The sequence below is a fragment of the Acipenser ruthenus genome, chromosome 20 (assembly GCF_902713425.1).
Source record: "Acipenser ruthenus chromosome 20, fAciRut3.2 maternal haplotype, whole genome shotgun sequence".
Lineage (NCBI taxonomy): Eukaryota > Metazoa > Chordata > Actinopteri > Acipenseriformes > Acipenseridae > Acipenser > Acipenser ruthenus.
The window spans coordinates 29,198,850-29,211,913 of record NC_081208.1 but is presented as its reverse complement, the minus strand read 5'-3'; the positions used below and the strand labels follow the sequence as shown (position 1 = coordinate 29,211,913).

Here is a 13,064-nt window from a genome sequence, read left to right as displayed (position 1 = left end):
ATTTAGATTTTGTTTTGTCTGAGCTGCTTCTTCCTTTTCACAACATAAATCGTCATATTAACATGCTGTGAAAACTGCTCATAGCCAGCCCAGTAGTTTGCGCGGATAATTGGGAGTCAAAGGTTCAAAACATTCATTTAAATAATGTGATCAGTCTTTATCTTTAGCAAACGTTATAAGCTTGAGGGGCTATTTTGATTAAAAATCAATAAATAAATAACTATAGATTAATACAATGTGGAAGAACTCGGATGAACACACACACACCTCCACTTTCTTGCCAGCCCTGATGGTATCCTTCTCTGTCAGGCACCGGAACACAGGCTGCAACCTCAGATCTGCTGGATCGTCACACCTCCACTGGAACGAGTAGGCTACATTGGTGGGGTTCATGATGTCGAAGGTTCTGGTAGAGACAGACGTTCTAATAAGGCTTTTTTTGGAACAGAGCTGCGGTACAGGTTATTAAACGGAATGGTACAGAGAGGGACCACATTGTTTTCAATCACATGACAAATTGTTTAGTAGTATTAAAAAGAAGTACTGCATACATGTGTAAAGGAAGGGAAGGAGTACCTAGTGATGGTTGTGCTGAGTCCGACAGAGAAGAACTCGATGACCCTGGTGTTAGAGTCAAGTGTGGCCCGAGGAGGTGCCCCACGGGGGCCCCTAAGCTCAGGGTCTCTCTGGTTACTGCTGATGTAATCAGAGTCCACAAGGTCAAAGTGGCAGAAAGGGAGGAGGCTCCGGCCCTTTACAGACATGGTGGGGCCCTGGGCATCCTTCAGGTTGGGTATACTGAAACACAACATCACAACATACAATACTGAGGCTTAAAATGGTGTGAATGGAGAAGGTTCTTGTCTCTTAAAAAAAAAAAAAAAATCAGGATCGGTCTCAACGAGACATTTTCCTGATAAAGCTCCATGTGGAAACTGACCTGCAGACTAGCCGCCCCTCAAACTCAGCCACATCCAGAGGGGAGAATTTGATCAGGAAGACCTGCTTCTTCCTGGCTGCTATCACTCCAGTGCTGGGCTCCACAATGAAGGGAGGCAGATCGGGGTCCCCGGTGAGGAGGGGTGAGACACTTTCCAAAGCACTCACTGGCCGGGTCCCTGAGCGGCTCAATGGCTGAGTGCCATTGCCCTGACCTGGGGAAAGACAGAGACTTCCCGGTTCAGACTACTCAAAGTTCATGCGATTCACCCGAGTCTAGTGACCTTCATTAGTGTATTTGTTCATCAAACGTATAACTTATGAATTAGAGTAAATGTTATTTAAGTTTTTTAAAGGCCCGATAATTTCCTTTACCTTCTGGTAGGTTTGCGTGCTTCTCAGAGAAGCTGACCCCCTTTCCACAGCTCTCCATTAACACCTGCCAGGAGAACTCCAGCTGGACATTGCCTTTATTCAACATCTGGAATCTATAAGAGGAAAAACAATAATTATATGCTCTCCAGCTTGAACAGATGTATTCAACAATAGCTGAGAAATACGGTATTAACTTGAAATATAATAAGAATAATAAGAATAATAAGTGGTCACACACTCACTCAAAGACTCTAGTCTGGAAGAGGAGGGTGTCTTTAAAGCGGATGGTTTCAGCTTTGCATTCGATCTGTGCGTAATCAGCGACTGCACTGACTTGCAGTGGCAGCTCTCGAGCTGTGTTCTCCAGCACAGTGTGCGCAGGCTCTGGGTCAGTCTCGATCACCTGAGGTACGGCCAGTTAAGAGGCACAGTCACCAAAATAAAACCTGCAGCGCTCCATCTATTGTTCACGTATGTTCACATCACTTCCTTCCCTCCAAGAAATATTACATTTATATAAGTAGACACTAATCTTGGTACTAAATGAAAAATGTCAGCAATATAGATAGATAGATAGGTAGATATATAGATAGGTTACCTTTTTCTTGGCAGGCCTGTGTGTTGCTGCTTGTCTCCCGATGTCCATCCATTTAACTGTTCGCTGCCTGTTGTCCCAGTCTGGCACCTGGTCCACAGGCTGCTGGAAGGCTATCTTAGAGATCTTACATTTCACTAGCTGAGCTCTGAGGGTTACCGGAGTCTCAGTCCGAAATGTCATAGTGATATCCTTTGCGCAGCCAGAATGGAGATGTCCAACCTAAGCAAGGGTATACACAAATGTAATACAGAGTATTGCCAAATAGAAGTTTGAAAACATCAAGTAAAATATGAATAGCCAAAAGAACCTGTGGGGAGAACTTGAGCTGAGAGCTGTCTGCAGGCCACTCGAACCGCACTGCGTCTGCGTTGCTGTGATTGGTCATAGTGAAGGTCTCCTGATAGGCTCTCCCGATGTGACAGTATCCCAAGTAAATGTGTTCTGAATGGTTTGCTGAAATAGAACAGGTAAGTATAGTGTCATACCACTACTCAGGGGAGGAGCCAGAGGATGTTTGTATTGTCCAGTGTTTGTTTTTTTTAACTTGTATTATGCACAAATAAAGATTACTTAAAGATTTGTATGTATTTGTCCAGTTATTGCGGCAGGAACTCAAAGGTGTTCTGATATTTTTATTTTAAGTATTTATGTAGTTGTGGCTGTGGTACACATTGTACAAGGCATCATGTATTCTGCTACTCTCACTGACTTCTATACAGATTTGTGTGTTTTAATCAGAAACAGGTATTTGCCCATATAGACCACATATAATTACTGCTGAATCCCCATCGTTCATTCACACATCATCCTACGGTTCGGAGCTGTGAACTCAGTGGTTCTCTTACCTTCCTCTGTGTCCTGGTCTATCAATAACTCTGGGATGTCCCAGGTCTGTCCGGCTTTGTGGATGTTATCCAGGGTGATTTCATCCTGATATCCCTCCCCTAACAGCTGGACGACGGTCTCTTCGTACTTGTTGTCGACCACCAGGAGACGCAGGGTCACTTTGTAGCGCCGAACTGCCGAAGGGCTGAACAGAAGCGCAAACTCTGCAGATTGCCCAGGGCTCAGGTTGAGGGAGGACGTGTGCGCATTTCTCCCTGACAAAAACAGCAAAAACAATTAGTACAGAGCAGCTCGCAATGCTATTACCCACCGGTCTGAAAATGTACATGATGCAAATCAAACACTTAACAGTGCAACTGAGGCTCTTAAGTGTTTTTTTCTATATAAAAAAAAAAGAACAGAGAATGATCTGCATTAATGAATTAAACAACTGAATAAACCCTGAGGTTTGGCATCTCAATTGGGCTATCAGGGTAAATGTGGGTTTAGGATCACTCTTACCTGACACGATGCTGTCGTCCTCCTTCCTGGACTGGGATATGTAGGTACAATGGGTGTTTGGAGCTGCTTGCAGAGTGAATGCTCCATGCTCATCCAGCAGGTCAATGTTAACCTATGAACCGAGAACATCACCAGCTTGCTGACATTGGACTGGCTTATATGTTAGTTAGCCTCACAGGTTAGTCGATGATTGCTTTTAACATTTTTTGTGTTCTATAATGTACTGTAAAATAGTAATATAATTTAAAGAACCAACAAGAAAAAATAACAGTTTATACTGGTGCTTTTCAATTTAAATGACCAAGTTATTTATTAAAGGTTTTACAAGATTATTTTTTTTCCCCAAACTTCACAATAGAAACAAAAGGTAATGTTGTAAACCGATCACTCTCATAGTGGAAGGGCTGCTGTTCCTCTCACCTGGGCAGGGACATTGCTGTCGTTCTTCAGTAGGAGAGGCAGTTTCTCAGAGCACCCCAGCAGCAGGCGCCTGAATAGCAGCAGTGGGTTTCCTTTCTTGTTCCGCAGTGAAGGGCGAAGTACAGTCACTCGAGGAAGGTTCCCGTCCCCTGCTATATCGAACATCAACGACTTTGTCTTGGTAGGAGAGCCGGAACTAAAAGACACATGGACTGTGCTGCATATCAATACAACTCCAAATACATTTGCTATGCATCAGTAATGAACAGCAATACTTTCCAACCATACACAGTACAAACATCCAGAGACACTTCTACTGAAAAGGTGTGCACAGCAAACTTTCAAATCCCCTCCACTGCACTAGGTAACATCTCTTATACAATAAGGAAAACGCTACAGACGACGTAGTAACCTAATGTATATTAAGTAAAATTCCCATTCCCTGTTGGAGGTAGTTAGTATCGACAAGTTTAAAAGAAGTCTGTTGTGTTAAAAAATATTCGCCTTTATAGTGACCAACAGAGGAAAGTATATGGGAAAGAGCTAATTCATTTAAGTCAGTTTGGCTATGATAGAGTTTTCTAGTACTGTATTATTCTTGGTAGTAGCATTGAGGCAACTGGATTTGGCTTTTATTGTTTGATGGACTGAAAACAGACAATTTTGAGACATGCCAGTCGGGATACCTTGTGAATCCTTCAACGGCAGCTTCAAATATGCACTGGTAGTTCTGCATGGTTTGCGGGCTGAATGTCACCACGGCAAACGAATGTGAGTGACTCGGGACACACATTCGCGTGGGTTCCACTTCAAATACTTCAGTGATACGAGCAGCAGCCTGAAAGTAAGAATCTGTTTATATCTTCTGAAACAGGAACATTTATTAATCTTAAAAAAAAAAAAAAAAAAAAGGATCTGATCATCTGTCATGGAAATAAATGTATACCCTATCCAAGAAATATGACACATTTCTCTGTGCTACTTTCTTTAGTGTTTTTTTCAAGAAGAAATGTTATATTAATGTTACGTTATATATGTGCAAGATCACAGAATCTGATTATCACTGTAACTGATGCAGAAAATAAATGCATTACAACAATGGTGTTTGTAGTCACTTTTGTTCATAGAAACCCTACCTTGCTAGATACAGGTTTCACTGTCACAGACAGGTCGCAATGTACTTTGCCCGTGTTGATGATTTTAAACCGTGCTTTGACCTGCCGCCCCACCAGGACATTGTTGAACAGAAACTTGTTTTCATCCTCCACAAAGATCCCACCGCAGTCCATAGTCTGCAAGGACTGGTAAAGGTTGATGTTCTTGCAGATCCTGTGCTCCTCAAAGATGGAGGCTATGTCATTTGTCACAATGCCTAGGAGCCAATACAGAAACAAAGGGGAAACAGCAATGGAAATTACATGTATAATTATGTAATCAAAGAAACTACAAAATGATATTGCAAACGTCTACCGGAAGCCATAATAGTACAGTACTTCATGTTAGATTTCAAAATGTCACATTTTTCCATTTTTTGTTAGTTTTTTTTTATTAAGTACCTGTATGGAAAACTACAAAGTGGTATGCAATTCAATATGTTAACGCAATATTATTTCAGCAGGTTTCATTCGACTTTCTGAAGCAAAATTAGTTAATTCTATAATTCTATAGGGAGATGCAAAACTTTTGGCCATAGCTGTAGATACAATCCATCACATTGGACCCTGTCACCCTTCCCTTGTGTTTTGGTGATAACTCTTTTATAAGCACGCTCCGTTCCCTTGTGTTTTGGTGATGACTCTTGTTTCACACCTACTCTGTATGCAGACCTCAGCCACAAGCCTGTAGGCTATCCCACGTGGCTGGTCCTCAGGGTCTCGGTCAGAGATGTCAATGGCCACAATCTCCTCGCACTTCCCAGCCTGGTCTGCCGCACAATCCACTGATATGACCTGGTGGCCCCCAGGGGACAGGGTTCCGAACCCTGGGGACACAGTGAATGCCCCCACAGTGAACCGGGCCTGTGGAAACAGAGGCATCCATTACAACATCTCGTACGACAAACTACTAACAGAACATGCAAACTGTGTACTGTGACCTTTTTCTTTATTTATATTACAAAGTGAACAGGATTGGTGACTCATCGAGGAACTGTATAGGACAGGGTGCAAAAGGAGACTTTTTTCTGGTGTTTAACCTTTTCAGTCCCACCTTATCTTAGTGCCGTATGTTAACATATGTCTTCGGAAATCACGTTGGAACTTCACGTATAAATAAATGCAAAATAAAATAATTCAGGACTGGGAGGGTTAAAAGCACTGATAGATGCTGGTAAAATTAAGTGAAGCTTTACTTATATAACTATATACTATTCAGTATTGAGTAAAACCAGTGCAATATAATGAGTATAATGAGCTTGGGTTCACATTACTGTACAAAGATTAAAAGAATTCACTGCAATGAAAGTGGGGCCGTTTTTCCCCAGTGACCTTCGTTAAGTCAGTACCCACCTGAGGAGTGATGCCCATATCCTCGCAAGAACGGTTGCGCTTGGCAGGGCCACTGAAGGAGGAAGCAACAAAGACCAGCAACATCATTGCAACGTTACCAAAAAGGTTTTAGCATGAGAACTTTACCGGATTAGCTCGTTCGAAGTTCTGTTCCATTTCTTTTGATTAGTATTATTAATAATGACCTAATTGATTTACAAACAAGTATGTACTACCTTCAATTATAGATACACATTTTTTTTTTTTTTTTAATTTGTGTACCAAAAACAATTGCAGCACTATTTTTTTTTCTTGCCAGCTTCTTGCAGATTTATTTTAAGCTATTAGAAGAAGGAACAAGTTTTAGCCATGGTACTGCCCTGCAAAAAGTAGGGATCCTTTCTGAAATGAGGAGCTACTTACCATTTCTTCTGTGTAAGCACGGGCAGCTCCTTCATCATTTTGAAGATGGTGTATCTTATTTCGAATTCCCCCTTGTTTTCAATGGTGAAGGTGCGGATTTTATGGATGCCATACACGATGGCCCCGAAGTTGAGATCGTTACCCGGTACGAAGCTGTACTTGCTGAACAGAGAACGAATGGAGACCTTCACTGGAATGCAGGCAATGGTCTCTCCCCCTTCAGACACATTGGGCTCAATCACCTGGGTGGAACCATAAAATGTGCATTAGTTCTACATGCATATATTCTGCACCACTGCTGGCTTTTGGACGACTTGCAAATCCATTACATTTTTATTACTGTCTGAAATAAGGGTAAAAATGGTGAAAAAAACGGTAAAAGTGTGATGCACAGTTGCATTAAACAGTACCTTGCAGCGCAAGATGGCCTGGTCTTTGATGACCACCTCCTTGCGAGAGCGGAAGAGGATCTGGACCTGCATGGGGCGCTCACTGGGATTCAGAGTCCCCTTGTGGGGTTGGATGGTGAACAGAGAGTGCAGGTCAGGCATGTCAGGCTCTGTGGCCTCCAGAGTAAAACTGAAAAACAAGGCATGCCAAATACAACATCACAATACAGTGAGGTACCATCTGTTTGTACCACACACATTTAAACACTATCCTTTTATTTCTGTGTGTTATGCGCTTCTTTGCAAATCTCACAAAAGGTAATATTGTTTGACTGGCACTGCATTTGTTCTCATCCTACCTGTATGCAATCTCATATTTGCCTTTATTCTTCAGAGAGAGAGTCAGCTTTGCTTCTTCTGCTACTTTGATAACCCCAAAGTCAAGGCCACCATCAGTACCTGAACAATAACAAAGGACAAGATAATTACAAAGATACATGCTTCTTTACTTTCAAATCTCCCCAAAACATACTTTAATAAACTAGGTGCATATTTGCATATTGAAGGTAGTACTCAAACTTTATAAAAAGCATAAACATTTTGTAATATTTAATGATCTATTACCGTACCAACTCATTTTGAATTTACTTCATAATGTCAACCAAGAATAGCCCAGCTGAATTCCTACTGTACATGGATTTTGCTCAAAAGCGTACCTTTGGGGAAGCTCAGGTCCAGCGCCACATCATAGGCCTCAGCATGGATCTGGATGTTTTCTGTATGAACGATACCAAGAATATTTTCCACATCTGACACCTGGCAATCAGAAAAAAAAAATTTAAATTGAGAGACACAAAAGATGTATTACATTATCTTTTTGTAGTCCCAGATTTTTTTTTTTTTTAATTCATTGTCTTAATGATTGGAACTTATCACAATTTAATATGAAAATATATTTTGGTTTATGCAGGACATAACATTTGAATTCCTTGTGCATTGTTTTATCGTTTTTTCTGGTCAAAGTGACTTTCTAAAGGGTAAATTATGAGTATCAAAGCTAACAATAAGCAAGGGTAACTGGTGCAGTCTAGGGTACCTCGAGCCTGACGGCCTTTTTCAAGTTGATAGGTTTCACTGCCTTGAAGTGCATCTGTAGAGGGAATTCAGATTTGGGTTCGATTATCCCCTGGTCCTGGGTCACCAAGAATTCATCCCCCAACATTTCTAACCCACTAAGCTTCCAGGCCACAGGCAGCCGGTTGCTGTTTCTTAGGTGGATCGTCTTTGTATCCTTTCTGTGGAACGAAGGAAAGAAAAAAACAAAGGCAATTACAAAACAAATAATACTTCTGGTTACACAGACGCACTTCACACTGTGAAGGTAACATTAGGTAGTCCGTGATTAGTGCTAATCAGTGGCTGTGAAATGAGACAACAGTGTACTGCTTCACATAAATGCTGGTATTATTTTTTTCTCAATAAATAGTAATGTCTAGCTTTTTTTTTTTTTTTTTTAATGTTTTGGTTAGTATAGCAATTGACATATGCACGGTATAAACATCTAGCATCTGAGGATACCAGATTATCTGTTTGGATACCAGATTGCTATCTATCCCCCCAAAAGCATTTTAGTAGGCCAGGGGACAGGTTATAAAAAAGTGTTTAGTGATCCCAACATTCACACGGACACACACGCACATTCAATTATGACCTCTGACCTGTGCAAGAGGATTCTGTCGAAATGAATACTTTTCCGGTCTAGTTCCAGTTCAGGTCTCACTCCTTGGCAGGAGACCTTGAACAGCACTGGTTCTGGGTTTTCCTTGATGCAGCAAACCACAGTGTCCTCAAACACACCCGGGGTGGTAGGGTAAGCCCAGACAGACAGTTCCTGAGAAAGAAGAAACATTTTATTACCAGGTGAACTACCACATTCAATTTGAATATGTTTGATTTCTAGTACGTAAAGTATAAACGAACACGGACATTTGAAATAAAAATATATATAAACCATCCATTTATACAATCATGGTGGTCCCAGATACCTGTTTTTCATTGGGTTTGAGGGATATAGTGGGCGGGTCCAACAGAAAAGTGGTGGCTTTCATGTCATTTTGGAAGCAGAAGAAAATCTCTGTATCGAAGGGGGAGTTGTTGTGGATTGTGAGCTTCTCCATGTTTTCTGGGTATTTCCCTTCCTTGTACCTGCCAAACAAAACCAGATGGTTGTAAAAAAAGTGTTAAAAAAGATTTACAGTTTATAAAGCGTGCATTTGTGTTAATAGACAATTTCACCATGTTGAGGAAGTAAAATAAAAAATGCAGCAAAAACCCCACAGGTTATATATACTTCCTCAAAACATGTGTACAGAACTTACAGAATGCACAGTATTTACCTGTCTCTTGTTTTTCCACAGAGCAGTGGGCCAAATTCAAACACATCTGTCTTCATGATGAATTTCTTGTGGATAATCTTGTCTGGCAGGCTCATCTTCTGACGGTGAGCGAACACTACCCTGAAAAAGGTGAGAAAAAACGTGTGTGCAGAGATAGAAAAGAAAAGAGTAACACGTGAACAGTGTGCTGAATGAGAATGCAACACAGTGGCACTTACCTGGGGTCCTTGTTGATTGATGGGAAGGCACACACTCCTCTGCAGTAAAGTGAATAGCGTCTCTTGGTCCCTGTCAGCTCAAAGTTCAGGGTCTGGTCAAACGTGCCCACCAAAGTGGAGTTGAAGTGAATTCTCAGAGTGACCTCTCCGTTCGGTGGGACGAGCCAGCGAAAGGTGGTCAGTCTGGGGGAGACATAGCAAATTGGACTGCTAGTGATCAAATCATAAACTTAACTCTGCATATAAGAACTAGGGGTGTAACTTGTTTCAATTTTGTATTTTAACAAAATAGGTCCATTATTGAATGGTCTTTTGACATCATACGAGTAGCCTATCGGGACCATCACATTAATCATGACACATATCGTATCACAGTCCTGTAATTGACCTGGCTGGTATTAATCATGACACACATCGTATCACAGTCCTGTAATTGACCTGGCTGGTATTAATCATGACACACATCGTATCACAGTACTGTAATTGACCTGGCTGGTATTAATCATGACACACATCGTATCACAGTACTGTAATTGACCTGGCTGGTATTAATCATGACACACATCGTATCGCAGTACTGTAATTGACCTGGCTGGTATTAATCATGATACACATCGTATCACAGTACTGTAATTGACCTGGCTGGTATTAATCATGATACACATCGTATCACAGTACTGTAATTGACCTGGCTGGTATTAATCATGACACACATCGTATCACAGTACTGTAATTGACCTGGCTGGTATTAATCATGACACACATCGTATCACAGTACTGTAATTGACCAGGCTGGTATTAATCATGATACACATCGTATCACAGTCCTGTAATTGACCTGGCTGGTATTAATCATGACACACATCGTATCGCAGTACTGTAATTGACCTGGCTGGTATTAATCATGACACACATCGTATCACAGTACTGTAATTGACCTGGCTGGTATTAATCATGACACACATCGTATCGCAGTACTGTAATTGACCTGGCTGGTTTCTACAAGTTTCACAATAGAAGATACGTTTCCCTTCACTTTTTTCTAACCCTTGTTACAGCAGTTTTGAACAGGCTGTAAGGTGGCAGTGGGCTAACATGTGTACCTCTGGCTCTTGTCATGGAGGGTTTCTCCGGTGATACTGCTCTGGTCAGCGTCAGATACGGGGGTCAGAGCGCAGAGTGACGGGGAGTGGGTGTCACCCCCTCGTTGGCCCTTCCTGGTGGTTGTACGGAGCTTCTGGGGGTCAACCTTCTCTTTCTTCAAACGGCCTCTGGTAGAAGTTACCGCATCCTCCTGAAAACGATACAGAGCATATACACTATATATATACACATACATACACCTTGCATATATACTGCCAATGTTTCTTTCAAAACATTAAGCTAACGATCAATAATGGCCACAACAAATCTGGTGCCACTCTGTAAGGAATAGTATTATTTTTAATAAACCCTTTCACGTATTTAAATGTAAAGTGTTTGCAGTGACAGAGGAATGTCAGCCATACAAAAACATAGAACGCAATCCTGAAGTAGAATTTGCCCTTCCTTTTGCCTGAAAGTCTACCTTGAGGATGCTGATAGAGCCCATTGAGTCCATTTCAAGCTCTGCCTCTTTCTTGTCCTCTGCAACATCCTCTGACAACGGTACCAAGAATTCGAAATGGCTCAGGTTATCCTGGCCATTCGGGGGGGTCCTCTTCCCAGGGTAAGGCACCACTGAGAAGATTATTGAAGGTGGTATTGGAGGGCCTTTGGGACCCTGCCCAAGGCCGTCTAAAACCTAGAAAGAGAAAAAGAAGAAAAAAGGTATATTTCTAAAGCTTTTATAATACATATTTAAAAACAAACAAACAAAAAAAAAAACATTCTGGCAATTTAATTACAGCCCACTATTAGCTGTTGTGTTTTATGTACAATATGCATGTTATCAGTTCAGTGGGTGTTGTACTGTATATACAGTGTCAATGTATAATAAGCTATCGCTATAAAGAGTTGATACATATTTTTGCTAGTTGATGAGTGTTGACTGAACATATGGAAACGGTACCTCATCAAGTGGAGGCAGCTTCTTGCTCTCAAGGACCTTCTGGGCGCTGGGGTCGTCCTGGCCAATGACGTTCAATAGGATGTGGGGTACCCCCACTTCCCCCCTGGCCTCCAGCTGCTCCTCTGCTTCCACCCCGTCTCCGTCTGTCGTCTGCGGGCTGGGAGCTGGGGAGAGGCAGGCCTTGAACTCTCCCTCCACTTTCAGCCTGTCTATCTTCTCTTTTTCTAGCCGTTCTTTCTCTGCCCTCTCCTTCTCCCGCTCCTTCCTTCCCTTCTTGCCCGAGGGGACTGTTCGCTCTGGGCCTGGTCGTTCTGGAACTGGCCTCTCAGGGATGGGCTCCTCCCCCTCCTGTGGGGTCTCATCAGGGGCGAATGGGTGTATTAGGATCCCCTGCACCCGGTCCCAGTAGTCCAGAGTCTGGGAGATAGCTTTCTGGCTGTGATTGTACAGTTTGAACCTTTGCACGAGCAGCTTCTCACCCTCACTCATTGGCTCCTTCTCAGCCTCCTCGGTAGAGGAAGGGTTCACCTCAGGAGGTGCAGCTTTCCCATCCTTCCCCTCTTTGATCTTTTTCTTCTTGTTCCCGTCCTCTACATCACTGTGTTCGGTGGGAAGGGATTCAGGCTTTTCCTGGTAGGACATTTTTCTTTCTCCGATAAGCTGTTCCATCTTTGTGTCTGAGCGCCCCCCGGAATTGTTTGTCGCCTATTAAAGTTAACAGGGTCAAGTCTTAATGTGTTTCTCTATTTGTAAATCTGTAAAAAGAAAGGGAATGGGTTCTGATTGCGTGCTGTACCTGTTTAACACCCTGCTGGCTCTTCTTCCCTAGCAGCTGATCCTCTTTGCTCAGCTCCTTCAATTTTCCTTTCTTGTTCTTCTTCTTCATCTCCTCCTCCTCTCGCAGCCTCTCCAGCTCCTCTTGCTGCCTCCTCTCCTCCATCTCACGCTCCAGCTTGAGTTGCTCCCTGAGGGGGTGGGACACAAAAACAGAGGGCTCAAAGCTCACAGGGACGTTTGGAGTTTTCTAAGATAGTAGTTCATATTCATGTAGGCCTATTCCACATTATATATTGTTACTGCAACATTAAGGACTCTGGAAATCACTCCTTATGTTTTTAAAAATTGTAATTAAGTAGTCCTTTAAGAAGCTTTTGGCTATATAACTTAAAACAATATATGTTCCACCATGTTTTCAGCCTACACTACAATTTAGGAGGGTGTGCTCCAAACTGAAACACACATAACGTAGAATGGGCCTGTAACTGAAAGTGTTGCATGTGTCATACAATAGAAATGAAATGCTGTTAGCACATATTAGCAGTGAAAGCAGTTACAGAAGTTTGGGTGTAATGAAATGACTATCATGGTGCTTTTACAGAGAGATGCCATACAGCAGAGCTTGTACTCCGTGAAGGAACCTGTG

At 42.2% G+C, this 13,064-nt stretch overlaps 1 protein-coding gene across 1 annotated transcript in view; it reads right to left on the bottom strand.

Moving 5' to 3' along the window:
* LOC117425956 (hydrocephalus-inducing protein-like) overlaps positions 1-13,064 on the bottom strand; it is a 78,674-nt gene that overhangs the window by 9,874 nt on the left and 55,736 nt on the right. The window contains exons 45-71 of the mRNA XM_034043296.3: positions 12,438-12,606; positions 11,642-12,346; positions 11,159-11,374; positions 10,695-10,885; positions 9,592-9,774; positions 9,374-9,493; positions 9,023-9,182; positions 8,696-8,868; positions 8,074-8,272; positions 7,694-7,793; positions 7,337-7,436; positions 6,999-7,167; positions 6,589-6,830; positions 6,187-6,238; positions 5,493-5,697; positions 4,816-5,051; positions 4,366-4,517; positions 3,680-3,875; positions 3,260-3,371; positions 2,758-3,012; positions 2,220-2,365; positions 1,913-2,131; positions 1,557-1,717; positions 1,315-1,427; positions 941-1,154; positions 577-798; positions 268-406 (exon numbers count right to left, since the gene is read on the bottom strand). Coding sequence (XP_033899187.3) covers positions 268-406; positions 577-798; positions 941-1,154; positions 1,315-1,427; positions 1,557-1,717; positions 1,913-2,131; positions 2,220-2,365; positions 2,758-3,012; positions 3,260-3,371; positions 3,680-3,875; positions 4,366-4,517; positions 4,816-5,051; positions 5,493-5,697; positions 6,187-6,238; positions 6,589-6,830; positions 6,999-7,167; positions 7,337-7,436; positions 7,694-7,793; positions 8,074-8,272; positions 8,696-8,868; positions 9,023-9,182; positions 9,374-9,493; positions 9,592-9,774; positions 10,695-10,885; positions 11,159-11,374; positions 11,642-12,346; positions 12,438-12,606 — 5,149 coding nt within the window. The remainder of the gene's footprint in view (positions 1-267; positions 407-576; positions 799-940; positions 1,155-1,314; positions 1,428-1,556; positions 1,718-1,912; positions 2,132-2,219; positions 2,366-2,757; positions 3,013-3,259; positions 3,372-3,679; positions 3,876-4,365; positions 4,518-4,815; positions 5,052-5,492; positions 5,698-6,186; positions 6,239-6,588; positions 6,831-6,998; positions 7,168-7,336; positions 7,437-7,693; positions 7,794-8,073; positions 8,273-8,695; positions 8,869-9,022; positions 9,183-9,373; positions 9,494-9,591; positions 9,775-10,694; positions 10,886-11,158; positions 11,375-11,641; positions 12,347-12,437; positions 12,607-13,064) is intronic.